Below are 22,024 nucleotides of genomic sequence, written 5' to 3' on the forward strand. Positions count from 1 at the left end.
AACAGAGACTTGCTCTTTCCTCGTGCCTAATCGCAATATTACATACATTAAAATAACATGCCAACATTGTGATATTGCTTCATAAGTTTTATCATTTAGTATCTTTATTTTATTTACAAAATCGTAAAACGTATAATGGTGCAGTATTAAGAAAGATCCTTCTTGACATACATTAACTGATCTGCCATTACTGTTTTAAGCTCGCTGAATTCACGCCTCAGAACTTCTAAACATCTCTGAAGAAGCTGATAGATAAAATTACTTGCATGGAAAAATTTAATTTGTGCAGCAGAATTATATATCACGCCAATGTTACTCCAAAAGTGACACTGGAGTATTTTAATAACTTAAAAATTCTCTAAATTACTGAGCATGATTCACCTTTCTTCATTATAACACTCCGACGATGGCCAGATCCATCCCAATCTAGCAAGAAATTTGTATCTACATTTGGATTTTTCTTAATCTTTTTAATCGCGGGGCCATCAAATTGCACATTTTCTGACTGCGGGGATTTTTCGGCATTGTCTTCGTCAGAAGATATCTCAATTTCATCTTCGTTTTCGTCCAGATTAAAAGACAAAGCTTGAATCTGTCTCTTTTGTTTGTTCTTTTCTGCCTGCTTCGCCTCCGCTTCGCCTTCGCTTTCGCTAGCGTTCTTTTCTTTTCCTGCTCTTTTTCACGTTCTTTCTAACTATCAAAGCACAATCTTCTGAAGAAGCCCATCGAAAATTCTTGATATGTATAACTAGATGCCATTCAGAGCACTGGGCAGAAATCACACACACACACACGCACACGCACACGCACACGCACACGCACACGCACACGCACACGCACACGCACACGCACACGCACACGCACACGCACACGCACACGCACACGCACACGCACACGCACACGCACGCGCACGCGCACACACACACACACACACACACACACACATATATATTACATTATATAGTATATATATATATATATATATATATATATATATATATATATATATTCACGGCAAATCGCATATATAACATCGTGTTATTTTTATAACTTAACTTATTTACGCGAACGTTACTTCTGTATAGTAACTTACGATACGATAATTCCTCCGCGTAAACGGGAGATTTTATAGTAACTATGATCGGAAATCAAGAGCCACCGTTGAAAGTAAGGTGAAAGTTACGTTTCTCTGATTGAGAGACGACGACGTATCTTAATATGAATTACTGTAAATTACTACAGATGTACTCACTCGCGTAAACATATAGTTCGACAACTTTTACAAGACAGCATATACGTACGTGTGCAATTTTGGATACACCTTCCTTCTTTTAAAGATCTCCTCGACATCAGCTCTCTGTGGTTAATACTTTATATATTTCACTTATTACGTCTATACGCGAGCGTTACTTCTGTAGTAAACTTACGATAATTCCTTCGCGGAATTTTATAGTAACTTACGATAATTTACTCCGAGTGAATTATCGTAAGTTACTACATAAGTAATGTTCGCGTAAACGTAGTAACTGTCACGACGCGGCAACGGTCCCGACTGTCAGTACTGTCACACACTATCAATTTCTTGGTTATTATAACTAAGATCACGGTGTTGACGATTTATATATTTCACTGTCACGACGCTGCGACGGTCACGACTGTCACACACTATGGTGTTATTACGCGCAAACGCGATATGTTTTCTATTCTAGGTTATAATAACTGATAACTGATAAGTGACGAAGTGACAGCGCGCTGTCCGCGCCAACGCACTGAGCGACTAGCGCACACGTACATACACGTACGCGTATATGCTGTCTCTTTTCAGTGTAGCAACACTGTCATGGAAAGGACCCGGGGGAACGCTCGACATGTTCTCAAATGCCATCTATCGAGGAAAAAAGCAACCGTACGGTGACGACGACGACGTATCTTTTAATTGTAAATTTTACCATTTCAGACTTTGCATCGTATATAATATCTCCGTTCGTAGGGCACGTAGCGGAAAAAAACACTTTTATTTGTAAATCGACCCAATCTATCGATCAAGCTTACTTAGAACTTGATCCGTTCACTCGTTATTGAGATCTCAAAATCTCGGGTACTCGCAACTCGTGCGTTCGCGTAAATGAGTCACGGTGCATCTCGCTCATTTACACTATGATTTCTCCCCGACGTCGAGTAGTGGTAAGGGTGAATTAAGAATGTGACTCATCTCCGCATCGAGTCGCGATAGAGGTGTTCCAGGCGTACGTATGGAAATATTGGCGTTCACCGAATTTTTGCTGTTTTCCATCGTTTGTTCGCTACCGACAGCAAATGCGGTGGGGAGCGATTGTTGCGATAATTGGCGTTGCATTCTTTCGAGATTTTCTGTAGTGATCAAAACCATCTTTTTTTCCCTTTCCATAACGCGCGTTTTAATCTCTACCGCCGATAATTCGCGACAGTAAGGCGGCTAATATAGGTCCGATAATATAGGATAAGAATCCGCCTCGTTGTACCAACAGCTTTCTTTTAGCCTTCAAATTACTGCATTTTGACGCGATGCGTCGCAGTGTCGCTTTGTATTTGCTCAATCGATGTTTTTCACGTCGTTCGAGCGGCACGTTACCTTTGAGCGTGTTGAACACGCATTTGCAGATACACCGTATTAATTTATCGTCAGCGGTCCGTAAAGAACCGTGTGGAAATTGCGTTAGGGCTTTGATAAGGCCCCTGTTAATTTTCCCTAACTTTGTTTGGGCCCTAATGTGGAAGCCCAATAAGAACTCCTTAAGGCCGGTCACGCTTTTTCACTGAGGGCCCTTAGAGGCTAAATAATCAGGGCCTTAATAATAGCCTTATGAAATCCCTTATATTCCCCTAAGATGGCCCTATCATTCCCAGGAATATACTCGCTTTTTTGGATGTGTGTGTAAATGTATATAAAATCAATACAAAGTTTAATTAAATTTACAGAATTTAATTTATTTATTAATACATATTAATGACTCGATTGACGAATATTTACGTAAAGTAGACTTATAGTGACTTAATAATACGACTATACACTCTTAAGCATGTACCGCGTAAAATAGTTCTCGAGTTCCTGATAAGAATTGCAAAACCTTATTTAGCATTTTAAAAAATTATCATCATCAAAAGTTATTTTTTCAGGACGCTTAGAGTTCTACCCAAAACTCTCATCAGAACGCCTGGAACTTTCAAAAAAATTTGTACGTGGACTTAGTCGAATTTTATGCGTTGCATCTTCGAAGTCGAATATCTTCGGAACTAGTAGCCGGATCGCTTTCGACCATAATAATTTCTTTTAAAACTCTTATAGATCTATCCAAAACTCCCATTAGAACGCCTGCAACTCTTCCACTAACTAGGGGCGATCCGGCCACTGTTAAGTAGTTAAGAAAATATTCGAAGATACAACGGATGAAATTAGACTAAGTCTGCTTTAACTTTATATCAGTTGCAAAATAGACATTCTGCCGAACGCAATTTTAACAAACGAACTTTATCTGTGAAAGTATTTTACAGTAAAAATAAAAATAATTACAGTATAAATAATTACTTTTATTTTTTATTATAATAACATTGATTTTATAATAAAAGAAATATAACTAAAAAAACAACAGATTATGTCTGAATCGACCTTAAATCGGAGATATATTCACGGAGAAAGTTCGTTATACAAAAGTAATATTAATATAAATCACGCAGCATCGATATACAACGCGTATTAAAGATGCAACGATAAGATTATCGTAAACAATATCAATAAATAAAACGCATAATTTAATACATCAAATACAGATGGTCACGGCGTATGGGTTTTTTGTTCGTTTTTGTTTGTTTTTTCGTTTTTTCGTTTTTTTTGTTTTTATTTTTTTAGTCTTTTTTGGTTTTTGTTTTTTGTTTTTTTTAGTCTATTTTAATCAATACACCAAGTCCTATGTTTCGAGAGTAAAATCGTGATTCTCGAAGGCTATACTACTTTTTGTGAATCGTGGCAGAAAAAAGCGCGAAAAAAATAGCGGGTTCGTGTTAGAATCGAAGGATCCGAGTGGCCTACGCCGGAAAATTACGCTGGTGCAAGCACTCTGACTCCCCTGATACAATACAATAGTGTCCGCACCGTTAGGCCCATGATTCTCTGTACGACTCTCTTTAGGTCTAGGATCAGAGTCAGTTACGCTGGTCTGGTAATGCGAATGTATAGCCTCTTCCAGTCAAGTCATGCGCCCACCTCCTAGTGGTCTCGCTGGAACGTTGCAATGGAGCTGTTTCGATTCAGTACGGCTCGGTCGCAAAATCTGATGTCAGCTGGCTGGTGCGTTCTGCAGTAACCAAATGGCATCAATAGCGATCTGAGCGCACCTCTAAGAACCTGTAGTTGATACGGACTCAAGTACCGCTGTCCATGGTGAATTGTGCGGCCAAGAAAAAGCACGGTTATCTGGGGAGCTCTCGGCTGCCAATTGCTCCCCAACAGGCAGTAAATATGAAAAAGTCAAAGAATGAATTTTCACGCCCAAGTTCTTGGATAGTCCGGACACTGCGTGCACGATGCGAGAGTGGTGACTCGGTCAGTGCGGAGACACCCAGTGAGTGCGTAGCTGGCTCTCGAGACTAGACGCCAGTTATCGGGTATAGAAACAATTACGCCTCTTGACGCACAAATAGCTCCTGTGACCCCCAGTAGCCTTCTTCTTCTTTTTCTTCTTTGTAAATTTTGTGGCACCTAATTCCCCTCGGCATCACTTAACAAGAACAAGTCGAAAATAATAAATACAGACTCAAAAGATTCGATCCAATCTCGGCGCTAATTGCATCAGCAATCTTCAAAAATTATTCAGAACGAAACACGTCCGAATACGTCCACGTCTTGACGAGACTTGCCCCCAGTAGCCGTGTCAAATTAAAATAGTAGTAAGGCTACGCCGGTTCTGGATCAAGGCGTGGTGCTCGCGCGGGGTGCGGGGCGAGGGGATCTCGGCGGCAACGCCGATGACGTCATCCCCTCTCCACACCAAGATCCCCGCGCCGCCGAGATCCCCTCGCCCCGCATCCTGCGCGAGCACCACGCCTTGATCCAGAACCGGCGTAGCCTTTTTTATAACCTAATTTAATTATTTATAACATAATTTAATTATTTATAACCTAATTTAATTAATATAATCATTTAAATATAATTAAAGGTCAAGCTCGTGTGTGTCAAATAATAAATAGGTTGCCGGCCAATAACGAGCAATGTTAGACGTTAAAATTCAAATTTATTAATGTAACATTACAAATGGTACGTTTCGGCAACACTGTGCCTTCCTCAGCCAATTTTAACAATTAATTGAAATGCCACGAATCATGTGTCAAGAGTAACAAATTTCCACATCGAAATTAACATACAGATAACATTGAGATCTAAATTATTACATACTGATGAAGTCCTTAAAGTATTGACAAGGTGTATACTTGCTGAACAAAAATTCGGAATCGTTGTGTATCAATCTTAATTAAACGTCGAATGATAAAATCCATGATTAATTCCTCAGTCGGCAGTGAGAACGAATCGAGTCAATCTGTGATTTTTTTGTCCGTCACAATCAAGAGTCAATAATTACGATGAAAGTGTAAACTGTAATCAAGAGTCAATGGTTAAATTAATTTTTTTGTAAAAATTATGAATTAAAACTTATCAACGTGGGTAAATCTAAGGCTATTATTGCACTTATACGTACTGAGACCATAGCAAATTCGAGTTAGTAAAGTTTTCAGAAAGAACTGTATCGTGTCGAATCTTGTGTGTGACTGAGCATTTTCGTTCCGTGTCGGAATCGGTTGACAACAATGATGTAAATAGACCAATGTTTAACTCCCTATGAGTTGTTACTAAGTTCGTTTAGGATGTTAAAATAAGAACCATCCAGCAATTCAGTGTCTTTATTGGAATTAATACCATTTTTTTGTTCTTTGATGTGTATCATCTCTGATATTAGTCTCTTGTAGTAATTCGTTTCGAAATCTAAAATCTCCGGGTTGTTCCAATTAAAACTATGATTCAAAAATTCCTCCAGAGGAATATTTACAAATATTCCTCTGAATCTAGCATTGGAGAGTATCAAAAAAAGATGGTCACATATTAGAGAAGGTACTAACATACCGAAAAAAGAATTTTTAATTGCCATTGAATTAATTTTGTCATCCACATACTTTATCTTTAACAACGCTATATACAAACAAACTTTTGGTACTCCCATGGGATCTCCATTATCCCCAATTATAGCTGACATGGTTATGCAAGATTTAGAGGAAACAATTTTAGAATCGATTGGTTTCAATTTGCCGTTCTATTTTCGTTATGTTGATGACATAATTATGTCGATTCCACGTGACAAGGCTCAATACATCCTAGATAAATTTAATAATTACCATGACAGGCTTAAGTTTACAATCGAATATGAAAATGACCGTACGTTGAGTTTTTTAGATCTAAAATTACATATTATTAATGACACTATCCACATAGATTGGTATCACAAGGATACATTCTCTGGTAGATATCTATCCTACTATTCGAACCATCCAGAGTGTCATAAAATTGGCACGATATACAGTTTAGTGGACAGGTCCATACTATTGTCCCACCCTATATTCCAAGCAAAGAACATAAAATTGTGTATTAACATACTAATGAACAACGGTTATCCTATAGATTTGATCTTTAAGAGAATTAACATAAGATTAAGGACATTATTCGATGGTAAACTTAAACAGAACAAAAATGCGAATAGAGTTGACACTAATGTTGAGGTTGATAATGACTCGGAAGAAAATAGAAGGAAAATTATTGTTATTCCGTTCATTAACACACATCTCTGAAAAAACAGCACACCTTTTCGATAAAAAAGAACATATAATAGGGTATAGAGTCCTCAACAAATTGGACAAGTTTATCAAAACACATAAAGATACCAATGCATTATGCTCGAACAACAATGTAATTTATAAAATCAAATGTAATGATTGCGACGCCTCTTACGTGGGGCAAACAAAGCGACAACTGAAAACAAGAATCAACGAACACAAAAACAATTATAAATTGGACCCATCCAGACATTCAGTCATTACAGAACATATACTTAATTTGAATCATAGTTTTAATTGGAACAACCCGGAGATTTTAGATTTCGAAACGAATTACTACAAGAGACTAATATCAGAGATGATACACATCAAAGAACAAAAAAATGGTATTAATTCCAATAAAGACACTGAATTGCTGGATGGTTCTTATTTTAACATCCTAAACGAACTTAGTAACAACTCATAGGGAGTTAAACATTGGTCTATTTACATCATTGTTGTCAACCGATTCCGACACGGAACGAAAATGCTCAGTCACACACAAGATTCGACACGATACAGTTCTTTCTGAAAACTTTACTAACTCGAATTTGCTATGGTCTCAGTACGTATAAGTGCAATAATAGCCTTAGATTTACCCACGTTGATAAGTTTTAATTCATAATTTTTACAAAAAAATTAATTTAACCATTGACTCTTGATTACAGTTTACACTTTCATCGTAATTATTGACTCTTGATTGTGACGGACAAAAAATCACAGATTGACTCGATTCGTTCTCACTGCCGACTGAGGAATTAATCATGGATTTTATCATTCGACGTTTAATTAAGATTGATACACAACGATTCCGAATTTTTGTTCAGCAAGTATACACCTTGTCAATACTTTAAGGACTTCATCAGTATGTAATAATTTAGATCTCAATGTTATCTGTATGTTAATTTCGATGTGGAAATTTGTTACTCTTGACACATGATTCGTGGCATTTCAATTAATTGTTAAAATTGGCTGAGGAAGGCACAGTGTTGCCGAAACGTACCATTTGTAATGTTACATTAATAAATTTTGAATTTTAACGTCTAACATTGCTCGTTATTGGCCGGCAACCTATTTATTATAATCATTTAATTTAAAAGAAATTTACATGACTTAAACTATGGAGTTGCACGCAGGAAGAGATGGCGTCGAAGACCTTTTTTTTTCCTAGGTTTACGTTCAACAAAAAAACCATATTTTACGTGACTTAAACTATAGAGTCCCCATAGTGGGGAAATGGGAGGGAAAGACAGGAACGGACAAGTTCATACATGCCGTGACGACAAGTTTTTATCTATATTTTAATAATTTTATTAATTCTTTAAATTTATAATGAACCGTTTATATAATTAAAAAGGACATTTTACCGCAACATATATATATAATTTAAACATAGAGGAGGCTAATGTTAGATGAAAACGGAAGAGAGATTGAAAAATAATTTTGCCACTATTTATGCCAATATTCAATTTTTATTCGTTATTTACATTTTTGCTTCATATACAATGTTATCTAAGCCGTAAGCTAATAGTTCACAATCTATGAGCGAACTTCCATCGGACACCTCACTCAGTACTTTTCTCGCCTGACATTTATCCGTGATACGATTTTGTCGCAAGATTGTTACAAAATTTTTATACTTAGTATTAACATGCTGTATATCTTGACATAAATTGAAATATACATGTTCAACACATTGTTCGATTTCAAACAAAAATAATACAGTTGCTGGTATCATGTATAAGGATGTCACAGGATCACGCAGCGTAACTTTTACAATATTAGCGTCACGCATTTTAACAAGTTCTATAATTAGATGATCTTGAATACACAGCGATGAACCGACAGTCGACTGCATGAGTTGTTCGATATCCATGCGTCTTTCGATGATCGTTGTCCACGTTGTCCACGGAAGCACGATCTGATTTCCCCGATTGTCGCCAAGAATCAATTCTACAAAGGATGTAGATCCCACACTGATTCCGATATCCAAATACTTGTAAGCCGTGACTGTCAGGGCAAATCGTCTGCCCAAGATACGAGGCGTATAACGAGGTTCCGATTTATTAAAACTGTGGAAAAATAAAATAGATAAATTAATAAAATTATAAAAAATAAATTTTAAAAAATAAATTTTAAAAAATTTATCCAAAGTAATACTTACGTTTTGCGCTCGTCCGATGAAACTTCACGAGGTTTAGGTGTATAACGAGGTTCCGATTTTTCACGAGGATACGGTACGTAATAATTCATACTTGTGTTGCTTCCCTCAAAGCCGCGAAGTCCCTTATCGGGAATATCACGAGTGTACATCCACTTTTCAGAATTATTTACGTCTTCACTGCGACCAGCCATTGTTCTTATTACTCCGTAAGAGGTATACTGTTTTCACTGTTGAAGTTGTCGTTTCGAACGATGAGACTCGATTGATTTTGACTTAGTAACACTAGTTAAAACGTTAACTCCGTTTGCAACGTTTTAGAAAAATTGGTCGGCGCGCGCAGATGAAAAATTATAAGGGAAGGGATAATTCCCTTTCCTTCAACATTTTCAAGCACCAATGTCAGCGCGCTGCTTACATAGAAGTTGTAAAAAATCATACCAATGACTATGAAGTGGAAAATGAACCAATTATACACGACAACACCCTACCTTAAAAATTATTATGTGGTGGGGGAAATTAGGAGAGGAAAACCACTAACAACTAATGAGAATGGGGAAAAGAAAATAAAGCATTGTAAAATTATATATAATTTATTTTTTTAAAAGATCCCAATTCTTCTGGCGTCGCGACCACCAGTTAAATAATTTTAATACATTTTGTAATGCGCAATTCTTAACATGTTTTCCACATCGCATAGTGTTAGTAACATCTAGATTATTTAAAGATTTGACATCTTTGTAATCCGCATCCAAAGTCTCGATGATCAGCTTTTCTGTCGCATAATTCTCAAGTAGATTCACCAGCCATTCCTGTTTCTGGCATCCCTTGACGTACACGAGAGACGGTATCTCGTCATCCTCTTCTGTACCAAGCACGGCTGATGTAATTAGGCGTTTTACCATACCGTATGGCACGTTTCCCTCATCCCATGGCAATCCATGGTGATTTGCAATCAGCCAGGAAGCACATGACTTGTCAGATTTTGTGAGAAGACTCCACGGCATGGGGCACGTAAAGATGTAATGCTCCAGAACGGTCCCATTTCTCAGCACCGCTGCCTCCTTTACGACAAATTTCATCCCGACGATGAATCCTTGCAGATCGACAAACGTTGGCACGATCATGATGCAACGAAGGAATGATCCGTACTGTACCATATCGCGTTACATATGTCGCTCTTATATCGGATTATTTGTCAACATGGCGATTTACATGAGTTTGCGCACTACATTAGACAGCGGGCAGTATTCGATTACGCGATCATGCAAGATGAAACAATAGGCGGTAGTATTTGCAGGTACATTTTCTTTACAGTCAAATTCTATTCGCACATCCACGGTGGCGCTTTTGACAGACTCGTTTTGTCGCGAGCAATCGATGAGAACAAAAGGTCCTTCCATCAGGAATGTATACAAGCTGCAAAGCGTATCACTGGAATCGTATCCGTAATAAGTTTTACGAAAACGCGCGTACATATCAAAAAGAAGGCCGTATCGATTTTTAGTAAAATCTAGGTTCAAGTCATCGTACGGATAAAATTCGGAGTTTAGATAAAGTTTGACATTGGTCAAATTACAGTCATCGAATACGCTAACATTTTGAGACATGATATTCTTGCGGCCGGTCTGCAGCGCAAAAATAACGTATCGCGACTTTTCTAACTGAGTCGCAGTTTTGACAGCCCACGAATGCTTGGTCGTGCTCTGCAAGAGGGGATACTCGTACAGATCCCACGAACGAAAACTGACACTAAGATATTGTCCGCTCCCCAAGGCCCGTAACAAGGACAGTTTATTAACCTCGTTTAACGTAACGTGAGGCATTTGCTACTGTACTTTAAACAGTTCGATTTCCGGCTCCGTCGCCGGATTTCCTACAATGCAATTGTTGTCGCTACGCGCACGTATCAAAATTAATTCGTGACGAGCATTAACAACGACGCGTTTGTAATCCTCGCAAAAGCCCAGCAACAACTTGAGCGGTACGCAAAAGTTGAAATATCCTTCCGGTATGCTCGATGTAACGTCCCAGCCAGCATTCCGCATGAGTTGAGAATCATTATACGATAGCGATACGTAGTTCTTGATGGTACTGGTTATTCCAACGTTTCTGTTGCGATCAATCTCCACACCGTTGAGCTCGTATCGAATCTCATCGAACATAAACGCTGCACAATTATTTGCAAGCGTTGCCTGAGACTCGTCATTCCTTCTCTTTATTACCAATCGTCCTTCGACGTAGAGAAAGCTTTCACATGGCAACGTGTATAAATCTTGCTGTTGTATGGGTATTCTTATCTCATCGTTGTGTCCAAACGTCGTATTGGCGTACGGATTGTACGTGTGAGTTTCAATCTTGACGATGCTATCGTCAAAGATCGGTTCACCTTCAATGTTTAAGATATTAGCCATTTCGTACGACAAAACCCAATGATTTCAAAATTCAACGTTCGACGCAGTGAGTTTCTTCTTTGGCGATCGGATTGTCTCTTTAATTTTGTTACTCGTCTGTCGCACCTTCTCCACTTCGTTCAGTATGAGCATCTCACGGTTTACCACAGTCGTCGTCTTCGCACATGCAGTCTAACGGTGATCTCTTCTCCACAAAAATCAATCAATCGGCCGTCCTGATCCACGACACGAATCGTTAGATCAGTAATGCTCCGTACGATGATCGGAAGATAAATGATCTGCGCCGGCGTTTCCGATATCTTATATCCTGGTGGCACGCTCGGTGAAAACTCGTGTATCGTGTGCACGTACTTGTCGTTGCTGTACGCACCCGCGGTCACGTTACACTCTATGCGAATGATGTTTACGTTAATGATATTTAGCGGAACATCCGATTCGTGACATTGTCGCGGCTTCAGCACGCGATTCGCTGAAAATCCCAGCAGCGATCCAATGTTGTTCGGTTTTGTGAAATTTATCCGATAAGCGCACTTGATCTCGCTCTTCATCGTATTGTTATTAGCATGAATAATAATCAATGGGTGCGGTTCATCTTCGTTTGTCGAGATATTATTGGATTGGTCCCTGTTAGCACTTTTCGAGTTACAAAGAACAAAATAACGTTTATTAAAAACGGAGTCTATACATTATACGTCTTTAGCCAGCGACTGCTTACGTACGACTGACTTCTGACTGTGTCGAGCTTATAGAATAACATTTGTTCACGCATGGGACACGCTCAAATCTCGTGACAATACATACTGAGTGATGCTCCGAACTATCCTATAGAAACTTGCTTTTCCAACTAAATTTATATTTAAATTCTTAACACTCTCCCTAAAAGCTAGTCTTCTATGAAAACATTATTTTTGCTTGTAATTCCTAACTTATTACGCAACAACTCAAAATCTTTTAACATTCAAAACTTTTGTGAAAATATCAGCTAACTGTTCTTCAGTTTTTACATAGCATACGTTTATCTCACCTTTTTCATAGAGATCTCGTACAAAATGATATTTCACATCAATATGTTTACTTCTTTTGTGAAACTCTGGATTTTTGACCAGTCTCAACGCACTTTGATTATCTATATATAGTATATTCTCACTCACACTTACGTCAAGTTCTCTTAACAGTCTCATAACCCACACATTCTTTCTCGCTGCTGCTGCTGCACTCACATATTCGGCTTCTGTTGTAGAAACGGCTACACATTGTTGTTTTGTACTTTGCCAGCTAATCGCAGCTCCGCCATACATACACACTACACCTGTTGTAGATTTTCGCGTTTCTTTATCGCCTGCATAGTCGGCATCGGAAAAAGTTTTAAATTGATTATTTGCGCCGTATACAATTCCGTAATCCGTAGTACCCTTAACATAACGAATTATTCGTTTAACTAAATTCCAATGAGCTTTTGTTGGATTATCTAACGCTCTTGATGCTACATTCAACGCGAACGCAATATCTGGTCTACTTACGACTTGCAAAAACGTTAAATTACCTACTGCTTCTCGGTAGGGCACACTGCTATCAGTGTGTTTGGAATCATATGCATCCCACTCATGCTCTATCGGAATTTTTACTTCTTTTGCATCACTCATATTGAATCGCTCTATAATTTTTCTCGCATATGTTTCTGGTTTACAAAGATCATATTATCACTTAATTGTAAATTTCCATTCCTACAAACATTCTTACATTGTCAAAAATTGTTACTTCAAATTTTTCGCTCAATTTACAAAGGAACTCATCAATCTCTTTTTCGCATGATCCTAACACTAGGCCATCATCTACCCATAAAGCTATTATCAGAATTTTATCGCGTTTCTTTCTATAGTACAAACATGGATCGGCTTTACTCTCTTTTAAATTGCAATCTAATAGGAATTTCTCAAAGTGTTCGCCCCAATATCTGGGTGCTTGTTTCAACCCATATATACTTTTTATTAATTTGCACACCTTATTCGTACCATTTTCAAAGCCTTCTGGCTGTCTTATAAAAATTTCTTCCTTTAAAGGGCTATATAAAAAGGCTGTCTTTACATCGAATTGTCGTATTTTTAGCTTACTACTTGCCGCTATACTTAATATTATTCGTAGTGTATCATATCGTACAACTGGACTAAAAGTCTCGATATAATCTATACCCTCGCGTTGTGAACATCCCTTTATTACTAATCTTGCTTTGTATTTCACGTTTTCATCGCATTTTTTCTTTCTAAATACCCAGCGGTTTCCTAAAACCTTCGCATTCTTCGGTTTATTTACTAATTGCCAAGTATTATTTTCTTTTAATGAATTTAATTCATCATTCATTGCAATAATCCAATTTTTAGACTCTTCTGAATTTATCGCTTCATTGTAATTTTTCGGAACTACTTCCGCAATATTCGCGCACGGACTACCATACCAGCTTGGTTTCCTCACTTTTGTTCTATCACGTAGTGATCGCGTGTTTTCATCAGTATCTTGTGTGTCGACCTGTAAATATTCCGCATCGTCATATGTACTTTCTCGCGATACATTTAACGGTTCTTCCTTTGGACCTATAGTTTCTCGCGATACATTTAACGGTTCTCTCTTTGGACTCATAGTTTCAATTTCTATATACGCAGTTGACAGTTTTTCACTCTTAAACTGAACATCTCTAGTAATTTGTACATCTCTCTTTTCTGGTACATATACTCTATAGCCTTTCAAGTTTTCTAAATATCCTACTAAGTAACCTTTCATCGCTTTCTTATCTAGCTTTCGCCGTTTTTTTTTGGTATGTGTACAAAACATTCGGTGCCAAATACTTTAAAATATTTTACATTAATTGAATTATTATGCCATAACTCATATGGAGTTTTATTTTCAACTTTAGTTGGGCCACTTCTATTTAGTACATGAACTACATAGTTGACTGCCTCTGCCCACAAAAATTCAGGCATATTATTTTGCGCATATAGAACCGATCGCGCTGCTTCCATAACAATTCTATTTTTCCTCTCGGCTACACCATTCTGTTGAGGCGTATACGGTACCGTTACAATATGCTTTATTCCCCTTTTGCTAAGAAATTCATTAACATCTTTGTCAATGTACTCACGACCACCGTCAGTAACTAATTCTTTGATGTCGCGCCCGAATTGCGTTCTAATCTCATTACAATAATGTTCTATTTTTAATTTTACTTCTGATTTGTTTTTCAAGAAATACACGGTTCTATAACTCGTAAAATCATCTTTGAAAACAACATAATATCGTTTTTTTCCCAAGTGAATCCACACCCATAGGCCCACACACATCCGAATAAATTTTCTCTCGTGGCTCTTTAGCCCTAGCAGTATTTTTACCAAACATTGTACGATGTTGCTTCCCATAAGCACATGCATCACAAAATTCATTATCTACTTCTACATTGATATTTAAATTCTTTAAAAAACTTTTTACGTGTTTTTTATCCTGATGTGCGAGCCTCTCATGCCATAATTGCAGGGTGTCGACCGCGCTTGCCAGATTCGCATTTTTTGGAAGAACTACTCGCATATCAATTCGATACAGCTCTCCAATTTCTAAACCGATTGCAACTATATTACCGTTTCTATAAAACGTACACGTTTTTCCTCTATTTGTCACGGCCATATCAACGCCCTTTTTCGCTGTCATTTTTACAGAAAATAAATTTTGTTTCAAACCCGGCGCATACAATACATCATATAATCGCGCATCATACCATTTTCCTCTCACACACATTTGCACGTCGATGTTGCCTCTCCCAAGCGCTGACATAACTGCACCGTTGCCCACTCGAATTGTCGTCGGCGTTCCAAACTGCTTGTATTCGGTGAACCAGTCACCCCTGCTCGTCATGTGATCGGACGCCCCTGAGTCGATCAGCCAATGCTCCTCACTGTATTTGTCGTCGACTCGTACCATGAACGCTTGCTTTTGCGGCTGCTTGAACTCCGTCCCTCTTCTGTCATTGTTACCTCTATACTCGCTCTTGCGATCTTCACTAGCGTAACAGTTTCTAGCTATGTGATTTTTGCCACCACATTTGAAGCATCCAGGACAGTCTTTCTGTATGTGATCCGGCTTTCCACAATTGAAACAGCCTCGCTTCTTGAACTTGCTGTCATTATACCGTTTATCGTAATTATTTCGTTTATCGGAACTTGTCTTCGTTCCTGGCTTATTTGCTTTTGATTTAGAGAGCAATGCCTGCGTTTCGCTTTCCGACGTTGTCGCGCTCCTATGTAGTCGTACCTCTTCGGTCATTAGCCTTGTTAACAGATTATCTATTGTCCTCTTCGCACCTGCTGTGCTTTCCCAAGCACTGTGGAAATGAGCGTACTCTTGAGGTAAGGTCGAGAGGATTCTAGATATCAACATTGAATCCGTTACGTCGCTCCCTAGCGACTTTATTTTGCTGGCTATTTGCTGAACGTTTGAAACGTTTGTTACCACGTTTTCACTAGCATTCCACTGAAAATCGAAGAATTGCTTCTGTGTGAGCGACAAACTTTCCTCACTTTTCAAGTCATAAATACTGTGCAGTTTCTTCCACATCTCCGCTGCATTCTGACATCCCATGATTAGCTGCAACGGCTTACTTTCAATGGTTGTAACTATCAACTTTTTCGCAGCCTTATTGGCTTTATTCCATGCTGCCTTTTCGTCTTCCTTCACGGGAATAGGTTGGGTCCCGTTGCACACTCCTAGAAGGTCATCATTGTCCAACAACGTTTCCACGACAAAACGCCACTGTTGCCAGTTTTCTGCATCTCGCAGCTTTTCAATCTTGAATGCACCCGCATCCATCGTTGACGTCGAGATTGACCAATATATCACGATATACCCAGTGTCACTCTAACTTCACTTGAGTAACTTATGCTTCTCTGATGCGTTATGCTGGGCCCATAACCTGTTAGCACTTTTCGAGTTACAAAGAACAAAATAACGTTTATTAAAAACGGAGTCTATACATTATACGTCTTTAGCCAGCGACTGCTTACGTACGACTGACTTCTGACTGTGTCGAGCTTATAGAATAACATTTGTTCACGCATGGGACACGCTCAAATCTCGTGACAATACATACTGAGTGATGCTCCGAACTATCCTATAGAAACTTGCTTTTCCAACTAAATTTATATTTAAATTCTTAACAGTCCCATAAAAGAGCGCGTTTCAGATACATGTCTATATCACTCAGTTCGTACGATCCTTCGGGAATGGTAATCTCCTTGTCGTTGTCGTCATAGTAGAATTTATTGTTCGACGAATTTACATTCGGTATCGTGTGATAGGTTTCAAAATCTGTTAGACCGAGCTCGTAATCACCGTCGCTCAAATCCACGGTGGGAAAGTAGCTTACCGCGAGGATGCTACTCTTGCCGGTAAGCGTAAATGTCAGTGACATGTTTGAATGAATACTGAGTTCAAACAATGCAACGCCAGGCTTTAAATTGAGCATCAACCGTCTGTAGAAAGCGCAGACACAGTTGTCCACAATTGCTCTGATCGTATCGTTGATAAGGTGTGTGATTGTACTCGATTTGCGTCACGTTGTTCTTTAGATACAGCACCAATTCTCTCGGCGGTCGAAGATTGCCATAACTGTCAAAATATATAGCTCGATCTCCCCTCTTCGCGTATGCCACCCAGTGAGTACCCGGTCCCTCAGCGTTATCCAAATTCACGATGCCACTCTCGTTTCGACGCACTCCATCCATCGGTAAGGTAGTACGCATAAAAATACCTCTAAAATATGGAATGTGCATACGCTTTGCAAGTTGTTGCAGTTGTACGTTGGTAGTTACACCTTTCGGAATTTTTAGCGTCTTTTTGACGTTTTTTTTTTCTTGAGACTCCCCGTCCGCGTTTGTACGGAGCGAGATAAAGTCCGTGACCTTCCATGGCGTGATTATGTCGTTTAAGTTCTTCCAGCTGACGTCGCGCGACTTTGTTATCGTTCACAGCCTTCGCGACTCCCGCCGCTCCACCGACCAACGAACCGAGAACTCCCAACAACGGTAAAATGGGCAAGATACCACCGCGTTTCGCTGCCGGAAGTATCCGTTTTTTCGAATCCGCTCTCTTCTTCATCTTCATCTTCGTCTGCGTCTTCGCTTTTGCCTTTATTTTCAAACCCATTCCGAGCTTCCGTTTAGCCTTCATAGCCGCCCAGACGGCGGTAGCTGCAGCTTTCTCGGAGAGAGTCGAGTCTTTCGCGACGACGCGTTCTAGCGCTCTCTCGGCGAGTATCGCTTATCCGCCGCGTGTCTCTCGGTGAGATCGCTGCTGCGAGAATAAGCTATGTCGTGTTCGCGACACGCTGTGTCCAATGGATTAATACCTTGATCACCTCTTGCTAATCGTTTTTTTAAATAAGTGCCCGGACCACAAAACTGATAGCCGGGGATATGCAATTCGATCGGAAGTGCATTAATCGCGCGATTTAATAAGCCTTTGCCTATTTTCGTTGGCATTCGTAGCAATCCTTTATCAATGGCGCGGGACCGTCGATGTGCGTTCGCTGCCACGGTTGATTGTAATGCTCGTAACAGCGGCGATATGTCTGAATCTCTGAATCTGTTTTTATATGTTCCGGAAGCTTGTCCCACACGTAGTGGACGTGATCACCGCACATTCGCAGCAGAACAGGTTTCGGCACAAATTGTAGCTGTTCGACACTCAAATCGCGGATATCGGAAGGTCTCGACAGCAGGACGAACATCTTTGCAACTGAGCGATTCGCGGTTCCGCCTACCTAATATAAATAGGCGTTCGGCCGGAAGCTCCAGTCGACAGTCTGAAAAATGAGATTCGTGCGACAACCGTTGACGATTCGCGTGACGAATTGCGACGACAGGTTACGGTCGATGGGGAGTAACGCGGAGAAGCGCAGACACGGTGCAATGCTACCGACTACTATACGCGCGATCATTTGCGGCCCCTCGAATTGCGGTAAAACCAACGTTCTGATAAGCTTGCTGGAAAGTCCGCACGGTGTACGTTTCGAGAACGTGTATGTGTACTCGAAATCGTTGCAGCAACCGAAATATCGATACTTGGAGAATGTATTAACGTCGATAGAAGAGATTGGCTACTTTACGTTTTCCAACAACAGTGACGTTATTCCGCCGAGCGATGCGCGTCCAAACTCAATCTTCGTCTTCGATGACGTGGCATGCGATAAGCAAGATGCTGTGAGAGAGTACTTCTCAATGGGTAGGCACTCGAGCGTCGACTGCTTCTATCTCTGTCAAACGTACGCGAGAATACCTAAACATCTGATACGTGACAACGCGAACCTACTGATCCTGTTCAAACAGGATGGTACCAATCTGAAACACGTGTACAACGATCACGTAAATACCGACATGTCGTACGATGAATTTTGTGCGTTGTGCCACGATTGTTGGCAACGCAAGTACGGGTTCGTAGTGATAGACAAGGACAGCGCGCTTTCGAACGGTCGATACAGAAAAGAATTTAACGTGTTCGCGATACCGCAAAAGCGGTCAGTCGATGTCGATACCTCGTCGAGTTAAAACGTGAGATTAACAGTCTGCTTTTTCCCACGATGGCCACGATCGACAGGAGCGAGAATATTCGCGAGCGCGAGAAGATTGTGAAGGAGATTGCGAAAACGAGTGATTCGATTCGTAAGAAACTTCGCGCTTTGAAGACCGGTAAGATCGTGAAGGACATTGAGTTGGACGCACACTTTAAGCCTCTCATCGGACCGTTGCAAAAGATCGCAGACAACTCGATCTCGGTGAAGAAAGAGGAGCCGACGGAGAGCGACGCTTACGTGGGGATCGAAACGTTACCCTTTCAGCAGCGCAAGAAGGAGAAGAAGGAGGAGAAGGAGGAAAAGGAGGAGGAGGAGGAGGAGGATTGGGAGGATGCGACGTCGAAAAAGAGAAAGCTATCAGACTCCTGGTTGGATCTCTCATCGACACCGCATAAATCTAATCAATCGAAACGATCGAAAGTACTACCGATAACCTCCACACCGTCTACGACGGCGAGAACCGTGCAAGATACAATTCCCGAATTCCTCACAAGCGCGAATGTTTTTGAAACCACAGACGACTCGATCGCGACATCCGTACGAAAGCAGTTGGAAACGTCGAAGGGACGAGAAACGTTTCTACAATCGTTGCAAGATCAGTTGGGTCCACTGGGCCGAGAGTACATCAGGGCTTTTCTGAGCGCCGATCCAAATATAGACCCCGCATACGGCGTTTATTTCGGCAAGGATGGAATGATGCTCGGTAATAAACGTTTTCAGTTGGACAACGAGGATAGGATAATTATCGATGGCATACGATATATCGGTACACCCGGTCTTTATGAGTTGATCTTCAAGAGAATGCCCGATGACGAGATCTACACGGAGGGAGATATGAAAAAGTACAAGAGCCTGCTGTTGGCAACGAGTGCTCATAAATTCAAGCATGATCCTCGTGAGCGAATAAAGAGCCACAGGGGGCACAAGTATTTACATGTAATCGCATCGTTGTTCCCTCCCGAATCCAGGAAGAAAAAATCTGGAAAGGGATTATGCATGCCTCGCGCGATGACGCTAACGGACAATAAAGTCGACTACGTGCACTGGGACGATCCCAACGAGCTGGTGGATCGTCTCCAATTGCTCGATGCTTCGCGCCAAGCGGGTCACAACGGTCACGACAACGAGATCTTATCGATCATCGAGGAGCTTCCCGAGGCTGGGCTTATTATAAATTAAACCATGCGTTGGCGAACCATTCAATCACCATTGAAATGCCGATCAACAAGTTTGGCATATCGCTCGGACGAGGCGAGACGCAACCGAACTATTAATGCAATGGAGTAGTCAGAAATTACGTGCGAAATAACGCTCTTTGTATGGTTGCCGGTAACTTTGATGCAAAGTCGCGCAAGAAGTCGCACTAGAGTCAAGCTCAACAGGGTCTTCTTTCCCCGCTAATTTTTCCAAGCCCGTTCCCTTGGCAGTGGTTTCGCTAGATAGTAGATAGGGACAGTGGGAATCTCGTTAATCCATTCATGCGCGTCACTAATTAGATGACGAGGCATTTGGCTACTATAATGAGAGTCATAGTTACGACCGCACCGGGGGGTCTGGGGGGGCGGTTAGCCCCCCCAGAATCCTCCCCGTGGTCGGAGTGCGATCAACATTAGCAGTACTTCCCTTCACGCTAGAATCAGAGCCGACACCGGGGATTTCCCCCTTACAGAGCCCATACCTGACGATTACGTACTCCCGGACAAGCCGACCCTTCAAACGTAGGGGTACGGTTTCCTGTAACGCACTCATGACTCGCTATTGTACCTGTGGTGTTCCCCAGGTAGCAGGGTTCCTGCAGGGGGCGTGATCTACTCGGATTAGATCAGCCCAACTGACAGGGTTGGGGTGCCATAGCACCCCCATTATAGGTAATGCGCAACATGAGCTTCATAGCGTGACCCACACTAGGCCCTCCATGCCGCTCACTCGGCTATGCGAATCCTCTGCCCCTACGAGTCCGACACCATCTGGTAGGGCACCGGTAGCCTCCCGGCGGGGCTCCCTACCCCCGTAGTACTCGTGTCGAGCGATCTTAGCTCACGTTTGACGAGTCGCCGTCGCTAGTGCCATGCCACCAGCTACCACGTAATCGCACGAGTCACCCCGTACTATTAACGCGTCGCTCATCGGTTGCCCGGGGATCCGGGATTCGGCAGCAGTCGACGCGCCTTAGGAATATACGGCACGTGGTGCGCCATATACCCCGCTCGTATTGGGCACCTCCCACGCACGAGCACGCCGCGCTCGCCTCGCGAAACGCTACCCTGTTCAGTACTACCGGCTGCATCCGTTACCCAGCTGATAGGACCTGGGATTGGGCAGCAGCCCAGCAGTTTTATGGGTAAAGGGTACAGGGTGAACCGTTTACCCGCGCTTGCTTGAATTTCTTCAAGATTCGACGTGTGGCGCAACCGGAAGCTGATGATGATGTGGTTAACAAACTATACGTGGATCAATGCTTTAAAATGTCGAGCATTCGACAGAAAGAGTCAAACGAGAAGCTGGCTGTGTTTGAGAAGGATCTGCAAGCGTTACGGATTGTGGTACACGAGCTTCGACATTTGGCCACCGCTGAGTCAAAAACGAACAACAGCAACAATGGATAGCAACAAATGGAACGGCTATGAACGATTAACGGACGACGATGAACGGCAACGACGAACGGTTCAGGAACGGTTCAGGAATAGCTATCAAGCGGCTAACGAACGACTCAGAAACAGCTATGAACAGCTAGCGAATGGCTATAAACGGCTAGTGGACAAAGAACGACCGGCAGACAAAGAACGGCTATTGAAGGACAATGAATGGAAATAAATGGCTATTGAATTGTTAAAAAAAAGTTTGAGATATAAATCATAATATAATTTCTTTGTGCATATTATTACGCACCGTTAAAAAAAAAAAAACATGACATCCGATGAACGTAAAAATATCGAGAAGCAACGA

The 22,024-nt window shown here is 41.0% G+C and overlaps 1 protein-coding gene across 1 annotated transcript; it reads right to left on the bottom strand.

Annotated features, from left to right (window-relative positions):
• Positions 1 to 12,410: 12,410 nt before the first annotated feature.
• LOC139809396 (uncharacterized) lies at positions 12,411 to 13,112 on the bottom strand. The gene has a single exon (XM_071772259.1). The coding sequence runs from the start codon at positions 13,110 to 13,112 to the stop codon at positions 12,411 to 12,413; it is 702 nt and encodes a 233-aa protein (XP_071628360.1).
• Positions 13,113 to 22,024: the final 8,912 nt, after the last annotated feature.

The sequence above is a fragment of the Temnothorax longispinosus genome, chromosome 3 (assembly GCF_030848805.1).
Source record: "Temnothorax longispinosus isolate EJ_2023e chromosome 3, Tlon_JGU_v1, whole genome shotgun sequence".
Classification (NCBI taxonomy): domain Eukaryota; kingdom Metazoa; phylum Arthropoda; class Insecta; order Hymenoptera; family Formicidae; genus Temnothorax; species Temnothorax longispinosus.